Genomic DNA, 22,258 nt, shown 5'->3' on the forward strand with positions numbered 1-22,258 from the left:
TCATACCTTAGCCTGTATTATATGTATAATGATCATAAAAGTACAGCTATGCCACAAAGCAATCTGGATGCCCTTCTCTGTTTGAATGGAACGAAATGCCTCTGTTCTTTTGGCTTTCTGTTTACTTTCTCACTCCTATATTTTTAGATTCAGAAATCTGTCTGGGGATCATGCGACCTGAGCAAGAAAAAAATAGATGTACCTAGACTCTGTGATCAATTCCAGATTCAGGACACGGCAGTATTTTTGGGCAATGAACCTTCAGTGAATCAGCATATCATGTTAGATCGAAAAGTTGCACATAACTTCAGTAAGTATATCAATGAGAACTGTGTACTCCAGTCTGAAAGGCTGGTGTGAGCACTACCTGCTATTTGTACTTCCTGCCATTCAACAGGCAGTGCAACAAGCTTGTGTCTAATTAGTCTTTTAACTCAGTGCCCCTCTTCTCATTTATAAAAATAGACCTCATGTCTCAGTTGCTTTAAATGTGGTCCTTAATTATGTAAAGTAGAAGCAATGAGATTCTTTTCTACTTGTACAAAACGTGGATACGCCATTGAGCTGTGGTGCGGTTGTCTTAGGGCAGACGTGTAAAATCATGTAGGAAACCTGTGAAATCAATGTTAAGACTGAATTTAAAGGCTTTTCAAATTTTGTGGGCTGTCTGGGTAAAACAAGTCAGCAGAAACAGCTTGGTAGTACTTTATACAACAAATAGTAGTACAAAGTACAACTTCGAGCACTGTGCTCAGTCTCTCTCCTACCCCGAGTTCAAGGATATTCATGTAGGTGTGGATGGGTTGGTGTAAGAAGCCTCTGAGGTCTCAGGATCCTTTTGGCCTTTCTCTGGCTGGTAGCTTAGACCATGAATGCCTGTCTTGAATAATCATGAACAGGATCCTTTCCTCTCGTATCCCAGGTATGAGTCTGTCGAAGGCCTGACCTGGAACAGCCTTTCACAGATAATGAGGTAGTTCAACACATAGTTCTGGTCTTACAAATAAAATGATGTAAAGGTCTTTCAGTTACTTTGATGAGAAGTGGTAGATGCTAAAGGACCGAGAGTAATTGCTCTTCAAAGACTACTCTGATTTCTACTACATAGATGACTTTCTGAAAAACTTCTATAATCTATGTGTTAAACAATGTTACATCTGTAAAGAATTTGAGGCAGTTAATTTTGAAGATTTAATGATTTCATCTTTGTGAATATTGATAAGAAGGAGTATATTTTGGAGATTGTGTGAATTTTTAATTGGGAATTGTAAATGGAGATAACTTGTCAGAGTTTTTGCATTCATTGACTAACAATTTGAAGGGTTAAAAGGAAGCGAGTGATACAAAAATGCTGTTGCAGATAAAAAGAATCATGTAATAGCTCTTTTATCTACTAAATTACTGCAGTTACTTTGAGGAAATTTCTTTCTTTTGGTTTGCAAATAGCACCATTCTTCCTTTTGATCCGATTCCTCTAAAAACTTTTTTCATTGAGACATTATGCATCTGTTTCTTAATCTTATCTTTAAAGTTCCAGCAGTGAGATTTTTGGCATATACTTATTATAATGGACATTACTTAGATCAAAAGTTAATTTGATTCCGAGAATTCTGATTAATCTTCCTGCAAGTGCTGCAAACCACAGTTCTTAAATTAACGTATGAAAAGATGAAGTTCCAAAATGCCAGTAGGTTAAAATTTCTTGAGAATTTGAGTGGGTATCTGAACACAAGGGGAAAATGAGAGTTCTAAGAGAAGATCTACACCCTAAATTCTAACCCAAACATATGAGAAATGACAAATGAAAGCTAAGTTGTCTAGTGGCTTCTTGTAGACAATATATATTTCTGTCATACAGAGAACAAGTGTCAGAAAGAGAGAAAAGAAAAACAGCCTCAGGCTTTCAATGAAAAAGTTTTTGTAGACCACACAATGTATACATTAATCCAAGAATGTGGGATCTAGTGGGTGAAAAGCTGACTTAGGGGTCAAACCACCAAATTCTTTGACTTGATTGGTGCCCGTTTCTCTGTATGAGACCCAGTGTCCCATATATACAATCTTATTTTGCCTAGTAAAATACTTTGGCAAAGCCTGAGGATTAGAATTTATTCCATGGCTAATTTCAGCTACTGAAAACTTTAAATAATAAATTAAATATTAAATGCTTTGTAGATGGATGTGAAAAATTTTAAAATCAACATTTTACCATGAGTTATTCACTCTGTTGCAGTTCGTAGACATCATCCCACCTGAAGAGATATATGGTTCAAAAGGCATAGGGAGGCAAAAGATATATGAGCTGTAAAAGAAGAAAAGAGGAAAGATTCTGCCAGATGCTAAAGCTAGATATTATAACAAAATTAAAAGGGTAGAAAGTGTGTCAGAGTGAGAATAAATGGTATACACTCCATTGACCAACACTCTCCTGAGAACCATGAATAGCTGATTTGGGCCACAGCAAGTTCCTATAACCTGAAAAACTCTTCTTTTTTACAATCAGAGGAAGAAAAAAAGGTAAATCATATGCATTCTCCTGAATTTTCCATCCCAGTCCCTTCGTGCTGCTCAGAGGAGCTCTGTTATAGCAGAGACTCTCGGAGAAGATTCATGCCAACACTGAGAAGCATTTAAACTTTTTCTCACTGATGCCCTCTGTTCACTTGTGCTTCCTTTTTTACCTTCATCCTTTGGAAATGATGATGGAGACAGTAATTAAAGAATAGCTGGCAAGGCAAAGTAGCCTTACAAAGGGCTCTTCACCTGTTTGGGGAAGAGAAATCTTATTTTCATTTTCCTATCATGTGAGCAGTATGAGCCACACCCAAAACATATTTAAATCAAATTTTGGAATATCAGGCACCATGGCAGAAGTGAGCACTTCTGTTTCCCTGATTGCCTTCATTTGGGAGTGATTTTGCTTTCATGGACTCTAACTACTTTTTTTTGAACCCTGGAAATTAAACAAAGCAATAAACAAATTCAAAACAAGTGGTAAATTTAATTTCTTTAGCCTTCAAAATATTATAAAATGCCACTACATTGTATTGCCTTTTGGAAAAGAATTACTTTGAGCTGAATACAAGAGAAATGTGCAAGCAAGTACTTGAGTACCTTCTGATAATGATATCTTGATATTTTTGTCTTAAGCATTGCCTATGTTCTGAAATATATTTTTTTTCTTGACTGTTGCTGTGTATATTTAGAGAAAATATGAAGACTACATTTTTGTCTTAGCATTAGCAGCTACTAAGGATATATTTTTCTTGTTTTATCTATTTATTTATTTTTAAGTCTGGAAAGTAAATATGAAATGTTTTTGTGATTTTCTTCCCAATAATCTAATAATCATTTTCCTCCAGATATTTTTCTTAAAAGTTTCCGTATAAAACCAAGTGAGCTGAAAGAAAAACTATACATTATACATGAAGAGAGTGGTGGACTTACAGATGAGCAGATTACAGCACTAAGAAGGTAATCTTCGGAGTTCAATTTTTTGTTTATATTATATACCACATAATCCTTTGGACATAATGTTCAGTTCAGGGAAGATGCTGTTGAGACATTGGATCTATCCTGAGTCTGAGTAGAATATTAGGGACGCACACAGAAATCTCAGTCCTTGCAACTGAGATGTTAGCCTATCCCCCTGAAATATGACTTTTCCCCACGTTGTGTAGGAAAGAGAGTTGCAAGAAATGACAGCAAATCTGACATGGTTTTGTGAACTAGTTACAAGAAGCAGAGTTAGAAAAAGAATAAGTTCTGAGCAGATGTAACCTGATGAGAAAACTTCACAACAGTTCTTACTACAGCCTTACTGTCTACTGTGGGGTCAGAAATAAAAGAACTTACAATGGGTTTGGAGAGAAGGAAGGCAATCAAGTGTTAAAGGAGCCTCAAAGGATGACCAGATATTAAGAATATCAGTAGTTCTGACTGGCAGAAATCTGCAGGTTGCAGCGGGCTCCAGAGCTGAAATAAATGTCAAAAAAAGCTGATCTTAAAGGCTTCATTCAAAAAAAGAAGGATTTTACTGCAGTACTGCAGTTTCTAATTGCAGTGGTGGAATTGGTTGGGGGATGATTGCAGTGAGATGTTTTGGCCACCGAGTGCTCTCCAGTTACACGTGTGGCTGTCTGTGGGGAAACTAATCTGTGGAGCTGATGGAGGTGAGGGGATGCCTTCAGTCCTGCGGCACAGCGGAGCGCGTGGGCTCTGGCCGTCCCCCTTTCCAAGGGCAGCCTCTACTCACAGCCCTGTTTGAAGGAAAACACTGAACACGCTCTATTATTCAATCTCTAATACAGCACTACAGATTCAGTCCAGGATTTCTGTGCTGTTCAAATTAGTGTAACACCACTGAGATTGCAGATTTAGAGCATCTGGGCTCTTTGAATCTGACAATAATAGTAACAATAACGATGGCAATAAGGCTTGAAAGATTTTACTTTTTTCCTTGAAGACTTCAGAGTCTTCCTTTGATAGTTATAATGCTGGGAATATTTTTGTAGCAAAGGAATATGTTAGAGATATTGATGCTGCATTGCTATATGCAGCATAGGATCAAGGGTTCTGTTCACGGGATTCTTATTTCTTGCCAAAATCGAGGAATAAACATACAAACCTTATAGTGAAAGGAAGCTTATTTTTTTCCCATCCCAACAGTTTTTAAAATATTACTGAAATAAATGAGATGCATTTTTGGAATTGAGGATTGGATTTCCAAGGCAGTTCAGTGCCTCTCAGCTCCCATTCAGACCGAAGGGGCCAACGCCTCTCTTGAAGCGCCAGCAGTCGGAAGTTTCTCATACAACGCAGTGCAGTGGAGTTGCCATCACGCAGGTAGCAGGACACTTGACACCTTTGAAGACGTTTCCACTTGATTTAGGTGTCATGGTGGAAAATTTTATCATTGAAAACTGTGACCTCCAGTTAATTGAGAATCTGAAGTTATGACAGGAGTTTAAACAGGATAGTCGGGGACTGGAAAATTCATCTCCATGCAAATTACTCCTGTCGTATTGTCTAAGCCTGAGCAGGAGGTCTAAATTCTACTATTGTAAAATGAAAAATATTTAAAGTCAAAACCAAGATTATGTTTTCAAGACTGTGACCAGTGAGCAAAATGTTCTGCTCATGTATCCAGTGGAGGTTAGTGGAGGTGGAGGAATATTATTATAATAAAACTTCAGGACTTATTTTGATATGGAAATCTTTCCATAGTTCTTGGAGTGATTCCTTATCCTGACATCTTAAAATCAATAGCAAAGAACTCTTTGTCTCTATAAACTTAATGTTTCAGAACAGGGTGAGATCTTTTTCATTGCACAAATTCCTTTAGAGCTGCATTGATGTAAAAATATATTTATGGAATACATTCACATATTCTTGTACTTCCTTTTCCATGGCTTCTATTGTTTAGTGCTTTAAGCTTTAAACCTTCTAGATAATCTGATAGTTTTGTTTCTTACACATAATACATTAAAACTATTTGATGGAATATGAGACTTCTGATTAAATGAAGATATTTTCTGTCAGATTTAACAAAAATGTTTTTTGAATTAGCTTAAAAAGGTAAACCATTTCTAATGATAAATAAAAAAATCTTTCACTTCCCAACAGATAACTCCTATTTTTAAATGAGAATTCTCTTTTTTCTTGATGATGAAGGATGATGAATGGAATATTTTGTAATTTGCTTTAATGCAGATTTCATAATTCAAACCCCAGCAATTACTCAATTGCAATGTCGTATTAAATTATTATCAAAAGCAAAAAAATATCTTATTGTCTTCTACTTAACATGCTCAAATCTTTGCTTTATTTTTTCCATCTTTGAATGAATTTTCTTAAACTTATATATGTCTTCATGAATGTTTAATCATACTGGCTACAAGCTTAGTAAGTTCTTTGCAGAGGAAGAAGAGCAGATAGACTCAAATGCTTAAGATTCTTAACACTCCTTCTTGTATGTTGGCTATAACATCGATTTCATTTTTCTTCTTTAAGATATGCTATGAATTCCCGTAGCGTATCAGACAGACAGGCAGGAAGATCTCCAAAGGAAGGGAACTGTAGTGGTGCGAGTTTGTTTTTCCAAGTCAAAGCATGTCTTAAAGATATCAGTTTTCTGAAAATCTGCAGCTCTGGAGTACTCTGGGAGAATATTCTCTTCTTTTATGCAGAAGGCTGAAAGTTAGAGGTCTGTGTTATGTACTATCACAACAAAAATGGTGAATGGATCTTGGATGTGATGCAGTGTGTAGAGAAACAGAACCACCATTGCCTACTTCTATTTCTTCAGCAATTAGGAAAGTTTTAGAGGTAGGAGTCAGTCAGTCTGTGGGTCGCATTTGTTAGTCAGAGTGTTGCATGACTCTGCTCTGCTTTTGTGCTAGTTTTTCAAAGAGGTTATTGCTGAAGACAAGCCGAGCCAGCAGGGGTATAACTGCTCAAATAGAGCTAATAGTTTTCTAGATGCTTTTGAAACATTCATCCAATGTATCTGCAGATCATTTTTGCTTTCCATTGTGTAGTTGGCTCAAATGTCTACGAGGTTCCAATGTTAAAGCGTAGCTATGCAATATGTAGAACATACTAAACAGTAAGAAATTCCAATGCGTTGAATGAAGAGGAAAATGACATCTGATTTTCATTTACTGATTTACAGATACTTGCCAACACCAAAAGATGCAGAAAGGTACCAGTCATTCAAGGGGTCTCCTTCAGAGCTGCATGTGGTTGATCAGTTCATGCTAGAGGTAAGAAGTCATAGCATTAAAAGACACCACTTGCTATTTCTAGCGTGCACTCTTCTAGGTAAAACCACTACAAGAAGCAGTTGTTTGAAACTTGAGTTGTACCATCTCAGCCAGAGTCAGTATAAGAGGATTTATCTGATAAAGAATTGAGGCAGATATGAAAAAAACTGTATGGATCTCTTTGCTTCCACAAGTCACATGCCCTTCCCTTCCTCCAAAGCAGGAGCTGATTTATTATGAGTTGGATTTCTACATCTTTTTAGTGTAAAATTATATGCAATAACTATTCTTCTTCACAAGAAATTAGTGTAATTGATTTTAATAATGTCTGGCCCTACCAGCACACAGTGTTTTCTTGAATTGCATATGCAAAAGACACATATTCAGGTATGTGATTTTAATATTTGCCATAGTACATCTGCAGACTTAAAGCCTAGAATGAAAATGAATAAGCAAAGAAATTAGGAAAACTGTAGTGCAGCTCAATTACTCAATCTATTATGAAGATATATGTGCATGTTTTGGTAGAAACACAGGATTTGCTTCTTTTTCTATTCAATTCTATGCAGATGTGCAAAATCCCCCACTTGGGCCAGAGGTTGGATCTCCTTCTCACCATACGTGAGCTCCCCCAGAGTATGAGAGATTTGGAACCTGTAAGTAACCTTAATCCTTTACAATGTGTTTGTAATCAAAATCTAGCTGTTAGATAGTAGAGGGCCAAATGGCCTGAATACATTTCAAAGTGCTGTAGTTGGAGAATTCAAAGTGCTGTTGTTAAGGAAGTTTTGTTTTCATTTTTTCCTTTTTTTTTCCTCTCAGAATCCACCATGTGAGCAATTCCTAATCTAATATCCTAGGCAGCATATAAAACTAGTGTATAAAAAACCAATTCACGGCACTGGTCAAAAGTAACATGCAAAAAGATTAAAAAAAACCAAAACCATTTCTATATGTCATGACTTTGATAGCCAAGGAATTGTAAAATACATGAAACTGTTACAGACAGGCTACGTTTAAAATACAGTGGCACTATTGGCTGGTGCATTTGGAATGTTTTTGGGAATCCAGTTAATTCGACTGTGTTTTGTTAAAGTATTCCATAGTACTGGTTCAAACCAAAACACAGGAAAAAAAGAAAAATTGAGACAAATGAGGATTGTGATATGCACGTGTACGCATGTATGTGCATTTAACCTTATCCTTATTCTACTAAGGTTCAAGAAGCGATTGTTAACGGGCCTGGCAGTGGACTAGACAGCCACGAAGGAGGGAGAAAAGATCAGGAAAGGATTTTCAAATTTTTATTGGGGTTGTTAAACTATCCTCTTTCTTTGGGCAGTGATAACATGGAAGCAAATTTTGCTATTAAAATTCAGTTCCTTTTGTGAGGAGGTTCTTGCCCCACAAGCTGAAAAAAAATCAATCTAAAGCCTTACAGCAAGTTTATTCAGGCAGCATCCAACAGTCATTTACTATTTTGAGGAGACTGAAGGAGGCTGTTCACCCTAAGGATTACAGCACTGAATTGAAATGTTGGAAACCAGAGTTCAAATCCCTTTCTGTGTTTTTCAGGATGACCTAGGGGTGGGGTGATGCAAATAAACAGCGTTCCAGTCTCATGGACTGCATTTTCCTTTTCCAAATAGTTGCCTTACCTGTATATGTTTTGATTCATAACAAATTATTTCAGCACAATTCTGTTTCTATGAAAATGTTTCAAAGATTTTGCTCTTATTATGCATGGGAATGAAAACAAAATTCGAACTCTCTGCAAGTCCAAGTTGTTATCCTTTGTCTGGCTGTGATTAAAACCATAGTAACAGGAACAAAACTCAGAAAAAGAACAGATGGAAAACACTGGGGAGATGTGCAGATTTCTGACCCTGCCTGGTATAATGCTACACCTTTACTGTCCTCTACTGAAACCAGATATTTGAATATTTGGAAGCTATTACATACATTGTTTTCTTTGAAGGATATTTAATGTTCATTGAAGGGCTGATTAGTTATCGAGGTATTTTCTTACTTATGCATGCTAACACATGTTTGTAAGCCATAGATGATACCTCTAAAATTCTATGGGACAATCTGAATATTGGCTTTCAGAAGCCTCTGGCCCTGTGATGTGCTATGAATGTTTTAACAATGGCTTTCAGCTCTCTCACGTATTTCATCCTTTCCCTGTTTTTAAACTTGAGCATTGGTGACTGATGGAGAGAGGCGTGGTGCTAAAAAAAAATATGTTTCCTAATCTAAACCAAACCCACCTCTTATGTCTGTAGCCCTAGAAGGGAGGTGGCTTCCCCAGGAAAACAGAAATTGATATTGAGTTTGATTACAGGATATTATTATTCTTCCTTGTGGGGAAACTGTGCTAAGAATTTTGATAAGATAACAGCCTTCAGTGGGTATAAACAGAAGGAGGGGAGGTGAAGGATGGGGAACCTTATACGGCGCTGCAGGCTATCGGCTTCCCTTGGTGCCTGACATTTGGTGCAATCTGGTGCGTTCAAACAACAAAATACTTTTTCTTCAGAAGCATTTTTAAGAAATGAGGCTGAAGTCATGTTGGCAGGGCAGGTTTGGCAAACAGAAAGGATGTGACCTTCATCAGGGGCAGGGGAACTGTGCCAACACCAGCTTTATCTTGATGGGAGACTTTTAACTGGTCCTTCCTGAAAACCCCGGCCTGTTCCTCCACGGAAGTTGAGTAGGAAGGTATCCATCAGCTGAAGTGTGACCTCCTTCAGGTGGAGGAAGGTGCAGGCACCAGGCATTTATTCGCACTTCCCAATTCGAGCTGAAGGAAGATTTATGTGTTTCAGCTAATAAACCAGAAAATCCAAGCAAGTAAGCAGCTGCAATCCAGCCAGAAATTTGTTGCTGTCTTGGAATACATTTTAGCCATCGGGAACCATTTGAATGAAAAGGCTGGAAAACAGAAGGCTAAAGGATTTAGATTGTCATCTTTGACCAAAGTGAGTAAATATGTTTCTTCTCATTAAAAATATCTTATTATAAGGTGTGTAAGCCATTAATATGAACTCAGTTTTACCCAAAATGTGGGGAAAGGCAATATTATTTAATGTGTAGCTAACATTTGAACATCTGCTCTTGGTCACACTAGAAATAAAATCCTCTTTAACAAAGTATTCTTTAATGTGTGTTATAACAAGATGCGTTTCCCCATTTTAGACCGCAGCACTGTCTAGATGGGAGCACTGTGGTATTGAACACACTGAGTTTCTAATGAGGTAGAACATTAAAACACTGACTGCCCTGGTATTAAGATCCACTGGCTAGAAGAGCTGCAGGTCCCTGGTTAGATGCAAGTTCAGATAAATAGTATTTTGTGGGTTTGTGTAGAACACTGTTGTAGGGACTCTTCATTTCACTGTGGTCAGATTCTGTACCTACGGCATTTCTTCCGCGGTAGATATACTTCTATGGCACTGGAACAATATCTTAGTGCTTCATTTTACTCCAGTGTAAAGGTCTTTTGCAAAAAGTATTACAATGCCATTTTAAAGTAAAGTTTCAAAAGTAGAATGTAAATAAATTAATAAATTCAAAAGGAGTGTAATTTGACTTCAGTGGTTTCCCCCATTGCTCTGCTGGATGATTTAATGGGGGACGAAGGTGGCAGTTATGATCTTCACTCTTTCCTGCTAGAGATCTGCTCTACAAGAAGCGTGTCCTAGCTCTTAGTTCTTTAATTGTCTCTTCACTGACCTACCACTTGTGTGACATTAGGCTTTTTCCATTAGTTTTCAAGGAACTGCTTTCCTCCCTTCATCAGAATTTGCCATCAGAAAATGCTGCTACTGAGCAGAGTTCTCGCCCCTCCCCCCAACAGTGGCAGAGCATCATGCTCTTATCTCAAAAAGTAAGAAACAGATACAAATTTCCTGAGCTGCCTTGTACCTTTAATACTACTGTGAGATTATGTCTGATCTGTAAATAGAAGAGAAAGAATTTTTATTTGTTTTTTGTTAGGCATCTTTCCCATCTGGAGACTTTAATGTATGAGTGAGTGATTTATAACTCGGTAACGATTTGGACAACGCTTTTTTCTCTCTCTCTCTCTCTCTCTCTCTTTTTTTCTTTTCTTTTTTTTTTTTCCTAAATGTATATAATGGTTTTGATACTACATCTATCATAATGAAAAATGCCTACAAAGTCATTTTCTACCACAGACCATCTTCCCAGATTCAATTAACTTTACTACCTCTACAAACATGGCACACTGCTTTTAAGTGGAAAGGAATAACGGCTGTGTTTGGAGGTCCAAAATCAGTTGTAATCAGTTAGGATACCTTAACTGACAAAGAAACCTCTGAATGAGAAGATACGAAAGACCGAGGAAGGTCAATGGATATGAAAATGTAGAGCTGATCTTAATCAAGAATGTCTGAAATGGCAGATTGAAAAGGAGATGTTTAATTTCATTGTATTTTCTATTCTTGTCAAACGTACCTAGGAGCTATCGGAATCCCTGCTGTTCCTTTTTTTCTGTTTTTCTTTCTTTCTTTTTTTTTTTCGTTCTTTAAGTATAATAGCTTGATCTGTCAATTATTGCTGTATTCTCTTTGCAGTTACCTCTGTTGCGGGGTAAGGACAGGACGTTCACCTTGCTTCATGCCCTTGTGGAACAGATCTTCTTACATGAGCCTGATTTGGCTAAATTTTCTCAGGAGTTGACAGAATTTGAAGCTGTTTCTGATGGTAAGAGGATGGAGGGGGAAAAAAATCAGCGAATAGAAAAATGTAGTCCTTCAACTTTTGTGGAAGCTCCCATCCTCACAATTTGAATGATACTTGTATTAACATTTCTTCCCTCTGTCTTTGTTTCCAGCTTCTGTGAAAGGCCTCAGTGCTGAAGTTGATGGTATGTAAATGTGGTTTCTAAAGTCAGAGAAAGATTTATATGCATTGTGCAGTCATTTGGAACAGGTTTTCATTGTGCTTCTGTAGTTTGTAAAGAGAGGTAAAGGTTCAAAACATTGAGGTAAAGTGTTGCTATGGTGACACTTAATGTGTCATGTTGGTGTGAAGAATGTTTTTAAAAAAGAGATATTAAAGTGTGTCCATGTAGTTTAGAAATATAAAAAACATACTGCCCGTGGTAAATAGAGTTTATCATAAACTACAGATTTGTAAGTGATACAAGTGCCCTGTCAAAGTCACTGCTGTAGCAGAGTCTCTGGGAGAGGACGTGCAGCAGGAGAGAACTTCCTGTAGTTCAGGCCTGAAGTTCAAGAATTTCTTTGAACCAAACCGCTGTCTTTCTCTAGAAAGAGGTCCAACACCAGTGAAGTTGGCAGGAGGGAATAGGATAAGGTTGTTCAAATGTAAGATAGACTTTGGGAGACATTTACAACTTACCATTGAACAGTATCACAAAGTGACCAGTGAAGTCAATGGATTTTAGATTGACCCCTTTGAGAGCTGACAGGGAAAGCGTCTGAGGTGGTGAAAATTACTTGTATTGTGTTGAAAGTTTATTTAAAAAAAAATAAATCTTTCTTTTGAAAATGTGGCATAGGTGTTCACTTCAACTACAGACCAACGTATCCTATTTTAGACTTTGATAACATACCTGAATGATACTCGCTCTCAGCTTTTGGTTTGAGAAACCCTTGCTCCCGTTCCGCTGGGCTTTGGGAATCAGCCAGGCGTGTAGCTTAAAGCTACCAAAGCGTGTTTTTATTCTGTTCCAAGAAATTCCAATTAACTTCTTGGGAGACATACATAACTAAAATAGCGCTATTTACCTTCAGTCACTTGTGTTCTTCAGGGATGATGTTGGTAGCAATTAAAAATCACTAAATATTTTAAGGACAGTTTTGGAATGTCATGGGTAAAATGTGGTGCAATAGACACAGTACCAGAAACCGTTGGGGGCTATTGAAGGAGGCGAATTATGGGAAGTGGAAGAGATTGACTGACCTCTTCCCTCCATGGATTCCTGATAGGCCCAGTGTAGATCACTCCTATCTTCTGAGTCCCATTCTCCAGGGCAGAGAGGGAAAGAGATGGTCCAAATGCCACTCAACCAGCCTTTCTTACCATGTAGTTCAAGGCACATCCTGGGGCTTGTCTGCTGCAATTATTGCATGAGTACAGGGGGAGGAAGATACTGCAGCCTGGATCAGTTCAGGACTGAGTCTCTAGAGCCAAGTCTGTACCCTCCTCTCACCCAATTTCACACCATGAGGGGTCCCACTGTAGAAGTCTGATGTAGTACTTTGTGCCAACTGACAAGATATTTTACTGTTATATGGAGTGGAGTTTTTATTCTTATATCTTTAAAGAAACCCTGAACTTTCTACATGAAAACATAGGATTGAAGAACATTATTTTCATTGCTAATCCCAATGCTCAAAGCCAGGAAAGGTCAGATTTACAGCTACTGCATAACCATACTATTGACCTCTTCATTATTCTGCAGTTGCTTGTGAACTGCTCACATACTACTTTTTTTTTTTTCCATAAGTCTCATGCCTTTTTTAGGATTTCTATTTCAAAACAGAGATAATATTGCTAGATGAACACATTATAGACTGATGTTATCTTAAATTAACCATGTGTACTAAATTCAACCTTTGCTGTTCTTAGGACGCAACTGCATGCCTGTGAAATTTCTCGTTTTCTTTCTCTTTTGCTAGTTTTAAGAAAAGAATTGGAAAACATTATTCAGTGCAGGCGACTTATTAAACCCAAGACAAGCAAGGCAACACCCCAGGAGTCACAGTTCTGCAAGGAACTGAAGGTAACATTATTACAACCATATTGTGGGCTGGATGTAAAAGATGAGTAATCTGCTTAGTTTTTGCTGTCTCCTGGCCCGGCGAGGCTGGGCAAGAATATTTGAGGGAAAGTGGTCTTTTATTCACCTCTAATAGTTTCTCATACCGTAATAGGAAGGGCTTTTCAAAGTTTCTTCTGCTTTTGTTTCACTGGCAAATGGGCCGGAGTGGTTAGCCGACTCCACGATATGCCCACGATAAGCACTTTGGAATAACATCAGTTTTAGATCATAGCTGAATTTGTAGTAACTTCCTCTGCCCTTGGACAGAAGGGAAAATAGCATAGAGAAACATCTTCCAAGGGCATGCCTACGTTGTGAGCACGAGTTAATCTAAGATGCGTGGTTATTGGCAGAATCCAATATCCAGATCCATGTTATTGGCAGAATGAAATGAGCTGGAAGTTGCAACAGAGAGGAGACTTGAGCAGGCTGGAAGGAGCCCAGTTCTGGCTAGGAGCGTCCAGAGCCCAGCACAGGGCTTATTAGCTTAGGGTCAAAGAACTTAATTAACTCTCAAAATTCTCGTGCTAGTAATGAACAGGGCTACTTTGAATCTGGGCTTTCCCCAGTGCTGTGGTGTGGACAGGTTCATCTCTGCTGTCCTCGATATCTTCATGCTGTGCTTCGCCGAGTACTGTTGGCATTTGCTAAGCCCGTACTTTTCCTTTGCTCTTGGAACACAGCTCAATTTTATGCCTCTTGACTACATATTAAGTTGTCTTGTATATGTATATAAATTTATACATTACAAAGGATCTGCGATCAAGACATTTTATTTTAAAAATTAAGTTTCTAAGGCCTTCTTTCTGTCTGCTTGACAACCAGCATCTCGGAGGTTTTCCTTCACATGCAAAAAAGCTAGACTGTGCCAAATGTGGGTGAAAATTAGGACCTTATGATGCTTATCTCATTTGGTCAATTTTAATAGATTTAGGTAGTGTCATTGGATGATACAGTAAAAATTCTCTAATGCTGATGTTTCGTTTTTTTTTTTTTTTTGCCTTTGATGTCTTAATACTTGGAAGGAAATCTGTGTGCTTGATGTATGCTTATCTTTTGTGAAATGTGAAATTTTTGTGACATGAAAATTTTGACTTGAATTATCTTGTTTTCACTGCTGTTTAATTTCTGCTTTATTATTATGCTCCTATACCAAATTAAGAAGTTTTATTTTATTACAGGATTTAATTCAAAAATATGAAGGGGATCTATCCCAGCTGTCAAAAAGATGTGATGAAATGAAGAAGCTTTATAGCAACATACTGGTATATATCATATTAAAATGCAATGAAAAGAAATCTACATTTCTTTATTAAAAAAAAGAGAATAAAGAGCAGCAAGATGTTCCCATAATTCCACATGCTTTATAGTTATAGTGTCCACAGAAACTGAAAAAAAAAAAATCACATCTAACAGTGGTGGAATATTTTGAATGAAAATCTGGCTTTAAATTTTCTTGAGGGCTTACAGCTCGCTTTTAAGAGTCTATGACTCGAGTATGAAAAAGAAAAGTAAACGTTTACTAACTTCATAAATTTGATGAGTTTAACTGTTGAACGTTTTAATTATGTTACAGAAAACATATTATAGAAAACAAAATAATTTCTGGCACCTACCGGCAATGGTGTTTTTGGCCGGTAGGCAGCTGCAAATCATCTGTTACTTGGGCTGAGGTTTTTTTGCGAGTCGCAAGCTTACAGTCCAGGGCATTGATGTAGTGACTGATATTAGAGCGTGAGAGAGACAGGGATAGGGATTGAGTAGCAGCACAGCTCTAAAAATGAGGAGAGCAGGAAGCTCCGTGGGCAGAAGGGTTCTGATAAAGAAACTGTCTGTTCTTGTTTGTTCCTATTATATTCATCCATACTTCCATCGGAGGAGCACCTAATTTTCTCAACCATAGTTTCCTCTGAGCAGAACCAACCCATCTAGTTTCAATAGACTAGAGGATCTTTCTGGGTCAGAAGGTCACACCAGAAGGAATGATCAAAGCTCCAAGCTGCAGTCTTTAACAACATAGCATGTAGATTCCTCATTTAGCGCAATGTTCTTGGAGTGTGATGGAAATTCAGGCGGTCTACGTGTTCTCTGGCAGAATAGTCACACTGGTAGGTTTTAAAGAAAGGGACAGGTTTGCTGAAATGCAGGTCTAATCTCTGAAACTGAAATGGCTTCCCAGTTTTGGGATTAGGCTACAGTTTTAAGACGTGCTGTTGGGTGGCTGGGTTTTTCCCCCCTTCCCCCCCTTTTTTTTTTCCCATGAGGGGAGGGGTTAGAAGTCGAGGATTTTTATAATAGGCAAATGTTACACAGAAGATGCAGCACAGGAAGACTTTTGGGGACCCATCTGAACAGACATTGAAGATGAGTGCCACCTCAGTGTAGGGTAACAATCCAAATCTGAATGGTAGCACATGGGTGAACTCTGTCCCAGGTCTCTTAAAAGGCTGATGGATGATACAGGAAAGAATAAGGGGGAAAAAAACAGTGTAAATAGTGCCCTCCTGCGTGTGTGTACTCTGTTGCACAGATATTGTTCTCTCCACCTGTGTACATTCAGCCAGGAGGAACTACACATGTGATGCTCTGCTAGATATATATGTAAGGCTCTTTACTTTCCTTTCTCACACTGGAAACTCTCAGATGAGACTCTTATTTGCATCTGAAGCACTTTTAATTTTGCATGTAGCTGGAAGTTTCCTTAAGTTTTAATCCAGCTGCTTTTTGCCCTCCCTTCCCCGTTGTTCTCTAAAGTTGAGTGTTTGATATATTTCTCTCTCTTAGAATGAATTTTTTATTCTTTTCAATAATGTTATTGCTAGGCAGATCTTTTTGCATATTTATAAAGCAGCAAAAATGTAAAGCAAATATAAAAATAGGATGAGTGATCAAAGACCAGGCTATAATCTCAACAGCACTAGGAAGGAATAGTCCAGATTTCCTGGGGAAATGTCTGATCTGGAAATATGTGTGTAGGTAGCCATGGAAATCATGTTGCACATGAAACAATAATCCACAGGCCTACTCTTATCATTTTATATACTGCTTATAAAATCAATAATGACCTTGGCATGTGACACTTCCATAGAACAAACAATAAATTGGGGATAACTGCCTGTGGTATAGCTATGGGCTATCAGCTTCTCACAGATGGTCATTACCTCCAGGAAATGCCTCTCTCATTACTGTTTAACTGATGGTACACCGTGGGTGAGTGGCCAGGCGTGCCAAAGATCAAAGGCTTGGAGCACCCAGGAGGTGCAATTAGGAGCACAACAGGCAAAACTATTAATCAGGTGTCACTGGTTAATGTTAAAGTTTTTGTGAATTATATGTGAGTGGTTTCATTGACTGTATTTCTGATTTCCACGCAGAGTGTTTGCTCCTAAGAACACGTTAAATGATGTCCAGGTGAACATGTGTGGATCATGACAGATACCACTCCAAACCTTTCCGTATATTTCAGCTGCAATCTGAAATAATGAAGTACACATACAGTGCCGTTCAGCCCTGGGAGAGCTTTATCCCCAATGACAGAGTAGCTTCAGTTACAGCCAAGAAGTTGTAGCAACACAGGATGCCTTTTTATGCTTTTTGATGAAGCCTTTGGAGCACATTCTCTCGATTTGGTCTCCTCAATTAGAAAACCACGGCAGGCAGAGTTGTGTTCTTTAACTCATTGATCCCATTAAGGAGGAATCTTTTGAAAATGATGACAAACCTCTTGAATTAAACATCTCTCCTTAGTGAGAGATTTAATACCCAAACCCCTTTCCTATCCTAGAACTGGAGAACCTATATGGAAGCAATTTGAGTTAACACAGGAATCCCTCTCCTAGTACTGAGCTTTGTAGCATGACTGACCATCACCTCTTGTTTTATACCAGAGCAGTCATGATGACAATATTGCTCATGTCTTCCGTAAAATACTTTCTATCTGTTCACCTTTTTCAGGTGAAGGAAAGAAAAGAATAGGGAAAGGTGTCTCTCTGATAAATTACTTTTTCTCCCCAAAATGTCTGCTTCCTTATGAATATTTTTGCTCGTTTGCAAAGCCAAATGACACTATAGGAAGACTTTTTGGCTTGAACATGCTGCTACCATACCCACCATGGAATATTAACTTTTTTCCTAATGTACACATTTTCTTTAATGAACAGGTTCATCTAACAAACTACAGAGCCAGGAAGCCTCATGATTTACTGATTTTTCTCCTCTTCAGCTGGAAATCTATAGTCTAGCCAGAGATATACTAGGTTATACAAAAACTCAGGTTACTGAGGTAATTCAATGACAACTCATGGGGCTAATTTACTTGGGATGTTTTAGATCTCAGTTTATTGGCGATTTTAGCCAGCTCTAAGTTTTCTAATAGTGATAATGAAGATATTTAACTTTTCTTTTGCTCTTTTAAGGGGTTGGAACTAGATGATCCTTAAGGTCCTTTACAACATAAACCATTCTGTGATTACATGATATACTAATGTTAAATATTCTTCTCTTTCAAATTTACAGGTAAAATTTGGGGAGCCTCAAGACCTAGACTCTGAGGAACTATTTGGATGGATATCTTCATTCATTAGTGAGTTTAGGAAGGCCTGTGCTGAAGTCATGCCATAAGGACAACAGAAATCTTATACAGAGGTGAGGGAAAGAGAAGTTCAGGAAAAACATTTAAGTTAATTGGTTTAAAAGCTTCTGTACCGATAAGTAGCACATGGACAATACATAGGCTGTACAGCAGTATATCTTCATTTTATTCAATTTAAAATGTGTAAGTTGTAAGTGGCGTTTGACTTGTAGGATCACAGATCACTTACAAAGCCTCTTCTTCATTTTTTTCTGACACGTGCTTTTATATCTTGAGGTGCCTCTTTATTTAGAAAGGAGACGTTTTTGACATTTTATTATTTCTTTTTAATATTTTCCTTTGATATCCAGTCTTCCGACTCAGTTTTAACTATTGCTTTCAATGAATAAGATTCTGTGTGGGGATCTAATTTTTAGTTATTTCTATTGTAGTTTTATAAATAATACTTTACAGGTTTTCAAATGGAACGGGAAGTTGTTACTCAGAGGAGAATATTTAGGAAAAATTCTTGTTTGTCTTTCTGCTACTAAAGCATTGTAGCTTTAGTCTGTAATGAAGAAAGTGTCTGGTTGGGTGGTTTGGTTTTTTTCCCCCTCCAGAGTAGTGCAATAAAATGTGCTTTTTATGGCTAATATCATGTATTCAGGTGAAATACCGTAGAAGTGAATCAATATGTGAGATTTGCAATGGGAAGAAGAGAAAAATATCAGAGAAGCAGAATAAAAACATGTCGTGAGGCATCTAAGTAATGGATGCTGGAGGTAATTATCCATGGTTTTCAAAAGAGAAAATACTTCTGTTGTATTTGTTGGCTTTTACATATTTTTAATTAGAATAATTATCTGGAGCTCAAATATGCAAGAAGAAAAGGAGGACTATGAATGCAAAGACAAAATGGGTGTATTTAACAGTTCTAAAAGGTCATCGATAAAATTTGGTATTTTCTCTACCAGTTTTGCAAACAGTGTTGTTTGAGAAGAAGTGTTTTACCTGACTTAGTTTAGGACTGACTGCTCAGGTCTCACAGTGTTTGGGCTTTGATAGAAATACTGTACAGTCTCCCCGCCCTCAGTGCTAAAAGGAGCCAGGGCTAACTCACTCTCTGAAAGGTTTCAATGCACTTAGATCTAAAAATCACTTTATCACAACCCTCCCTCAGCTGGCATACAGAATTTCTTTATGCCCAGCATTTAATTTGCTGTTCTGGATGCGACCACTGCTGAACATCTGTGTATTTAGAGAAAGGTCCAGTAAAGAGCCCGGGCACCCCCAGCTCGGTGCTGCACTACCGAGATTTTTTGTGCTGCTCATGTCAGGCACAAAAGGGCTATCAGCAGGAATACAGAAACACTTGGACACGGTATGGAAAGCAGAATTAAAAGAAGTCCAAGGGTTTTTTTTTTTTTTCTCCTGTCTTGGCTTCAGGACTTTAAAGGGCAACTGCAGTCTGGCGTTCTGGAGAGCTTAGGGCTTTTGCTTCTGATATGCCATGACTCTCATTGCACCCTTATGTGAAAAGGCAGAAAAGCATTCCTGCAACTAATGCGTCCATCACAAAAGGCAAGGGCATCACTTCACACCAGCCTCCATCAATCTGCCGAGGGAAGGGGATGCAGCTGAATCCCTGTGCTCCACGGGTGCTCCTGTTTGGAAGTCAAATCTGCTCCTGAGGACAGGTGCACACAATTTTTTTTTCAAAGAAACGAGCAGGGATCATAAATGCTGTTTTAAAATGATGGTTCCCACCTCTATTGTGAGGAGCCACTGAGGAAGTGGAATCCTTCCCTGAAGGATTCAAATCCTTCTAATCCTCCTCCTAGAGGACTGTTCTGGCCAAAAGATGTGCTAAACAGGCAGCATCTCATTCCTGGTCAGTGAGCAATAATGCTAGGGAAATGTCTTTAACAGCGGGCATCAGGTGCTGAGCAAGTGTGCTGAGGAGCAAAGAAACAACCACTCTTCCAGCTTTGTGAGGACTAAACCTGACACCAGCTGTGAATGCCAGTGGGACTCACTACTTCTCCACCTTAAATCAAAGCCTCATTGTAGCAGATGTCTGAAAAAAACCCTTTGAGGACGAGGCTCAACATACTCTTTATTTAGCATGCTTAATATCCCCTTCCCGGCACCTATCTACCACGTATAGAAACTGCCTTGCATGAGGCAGAGGATGCCTGAGCTAGAGGTCAGCAGCGAAGTAGCCAGTGGGTCCGCTCAGCTTTGCATCACCGGTGTTGCTGCCATCCATAAGCTCCGGCAAAGTTCATGATTTGGGCTTTTCAACAGTCTTCTTAGGACTGTGCTTCTAGTTAAGAACATGCAGTCATGTTTTCCAGAGCCAAAATAAAAAATAAAAAACCAATAAAATAAAAATAGACATTTATTAATTTATTAGACACTAATAATTTATTTAAAAATAAAAACCGAATAGCAAAATTTGTACCCCTGATACTTGCTTCACAGAAAATTATTTACAGAAGCCAATAAAGAGATTTAATTTTATAGGAAACATATTTGTCATATTTGCCTCAGGTCAGCATCAGGACAGAGACATCTGGTTGCCACTGAAGTCAGTGGTGCCTACCTATGTATCGGGAGCTATAGCTTACATCATACATTTTTGATTGAAAAATTAAATTCCTTTTAATTTCTTGCATCTCTGGATCACATTGGCTTACACAGTGCGTGTAGATGCACTGTAAATAACACAGTTCTTGATGTGCCGTTAGTGCTTCAAAATCTGAGCCATCTTCATTTATATGTGAATCGTGTAAGATAGACCTGAATACAAGTGCCATTTCCATGGTATCAAGATCCCTGCATCCCTGAACAGCATTCGTGATGGTCATGATAAGTTTCATGTTTTTCTACTATTACCTTAGCTCAGGAGTCCTGGGAAGTCTCTTTTAACTAAGTAGGGGTTTTTTTAATTTTTTTTTTCCATGACTCACTTTTTTCCCCCAGTCTTTTTTCTCTATTATTATACCTAACAGCTTGTTCTTGTTTTATAGCTCAGCTGGCATGGCCTTTTCCAATTAAAAATATATTCTACACAGTAGTCGATATCTGTGTCTTTGTGTGAATATCCAGGAGCATTAATTTAAAAAATTAATGTCCAAATATCCTTCTTGGCAAGAAGTTCTAGTCCCTTCAGAGAGCACGAAGCTCTCCTATCGAGTGGGAGCTTACTGAGGAGACGTTTCAATTTTATTAAACAAGCTATTTCTTCAGTGCCTGTGAATTTCAGAGACCACCTGATTTACATGTAAAAATAAATAAATAGAGCTTTTTCCCTACCTCATTCTTTTTCCCCCAAGTGGTGTTTTGCATAAGACTGGGGTTTTCAGGTCTTTTAGAGTCAACCGTATTACTAAGTTTTAGTGATATAAAAAATAACAGTGCTATACTTTAACATTTATTTGTAATTATATAGACAAGCTCTAAGTCTCTATGTGGATAATGCCTTTGGAATTCCTCCTTAGCACTGACAGTTTTATCCGGCAGACCTGTAGTCATTAAACCCAAAACATCGAATGAGCCTTCTGTTTGTGAAAACTAACACAATTGGGAGCACTCTGACAAGCAGTAACCTATAAGAACTGTAGTATTTCTACCCCTGGGTTATTTGTTTCCCTACAAAATCCACAAAGCTGACATTTGCCGTAGGATGAAATCTGGTAGGTTAATAGTGATGCTATATAAGTAGTTCTGCCCAGTAATATTCATCACGATATTCAGTTGTACGAAGTAAGGCTGTGGGTCAAACGCTTCATGACAACTCAGCTCTGTAAGAACTGCTCGCTCCAGAAGGAAATCAAGATCTCCTTTGATAGTTTATTTCCTTGAAATGCACACTGCTGGTAGTATGTCCAGGACTTTAGTCAGAGCAGGAAAGATTACTGCTGGATCTCGTATTAGACATTAGTTGCCTTCAGCAAAATTGTGACTGAGAGCAGCCCTGCACTCTGGGATTGGAGCTTCTGATAAAAAAACCCTGACTTTATCTGCCTGTCCAGTGTCTCTGTGTATTCAAAGGTGCCCCAAGAAATGCTATAAGAAATGGAGCTTATATAGGCACTGGTCACAGAA

At 38.2% G+C, this 22,258-nt stretch overlaps 1 protein-coding gene across 6 annotated transcripts in view; it reads left to right on the forward strand.

Annotated features, from left to right (window-relative positions):
• The window catches only part of LOC104057393 (formin-F), a 56,917-nt gene that overhangs the window by 21,079 nt on the left and 13,580 nt on the right, over window positions 1-22,258 (forward strand). For 3 of the 6 annotated variants that reach the window (XM_054081518.1, XM_054081519.1, XM_054081522.1), the window contains exons 8-17: window positions 148-310; window positions 3,363-3,474; window positions 6,674-6,764; window positions 7,334-7,420; window positions 9,593-9,745; window positions 11,363-11,492; window positions 11,623-11,655; window positions 13,436-13,539; window positions 14,760-14,843; window positions 18,094-18,222. In XM_054081518.1, the coding sequence (XP_053937493.1) occupies window positions 148-310; window positions 3,363-3,474; window positions 6,674-6,764; window positions 7,334-7,420; window positions 9,593-9,745; window positions 11,363-11,492; window positions 11,623-11,655; window positions 13,436-13,539; window positions 14,760-14,843; window positions 18,094-18,198 (1,062 nt within the window). In that variant the 3' untranslated portion in view covers window positions 18,199-18,222. Of the gene's footprint in view, window positions 1-147; window positions 311-3,362; window positions 3,475-6,673; window positions 6,765-7,333; window positions 7,421-9,592; window positions 9,746-11,362; window positions 11,493-11,622; window positions 11,656-13,435; window positions 13,540-14,759; window positions 14,844-18,093; window positions 22,254-22,258 lie in introns of those variants that run through there. The other 3 variants (XM_054081521.1, XM_054081523.1, XM_054081517.1) reach the window with 3 other exon arrangements.

This window comes from Cuculus canorus, chromosome 16, assembly GCF_017976375.1.
Source record: "Cuculus canorus isolate bCucCan1 chromosome 16, bCucCan1.pri, whole genome shotgun sequence".
In the NCBI taxonomy this organism is placed as follows: Eukaryota; Metazoa; Chordata; class Aves; order Cuculiformes; family Cuculidae; genus Cuculus; species Cuculus canorus.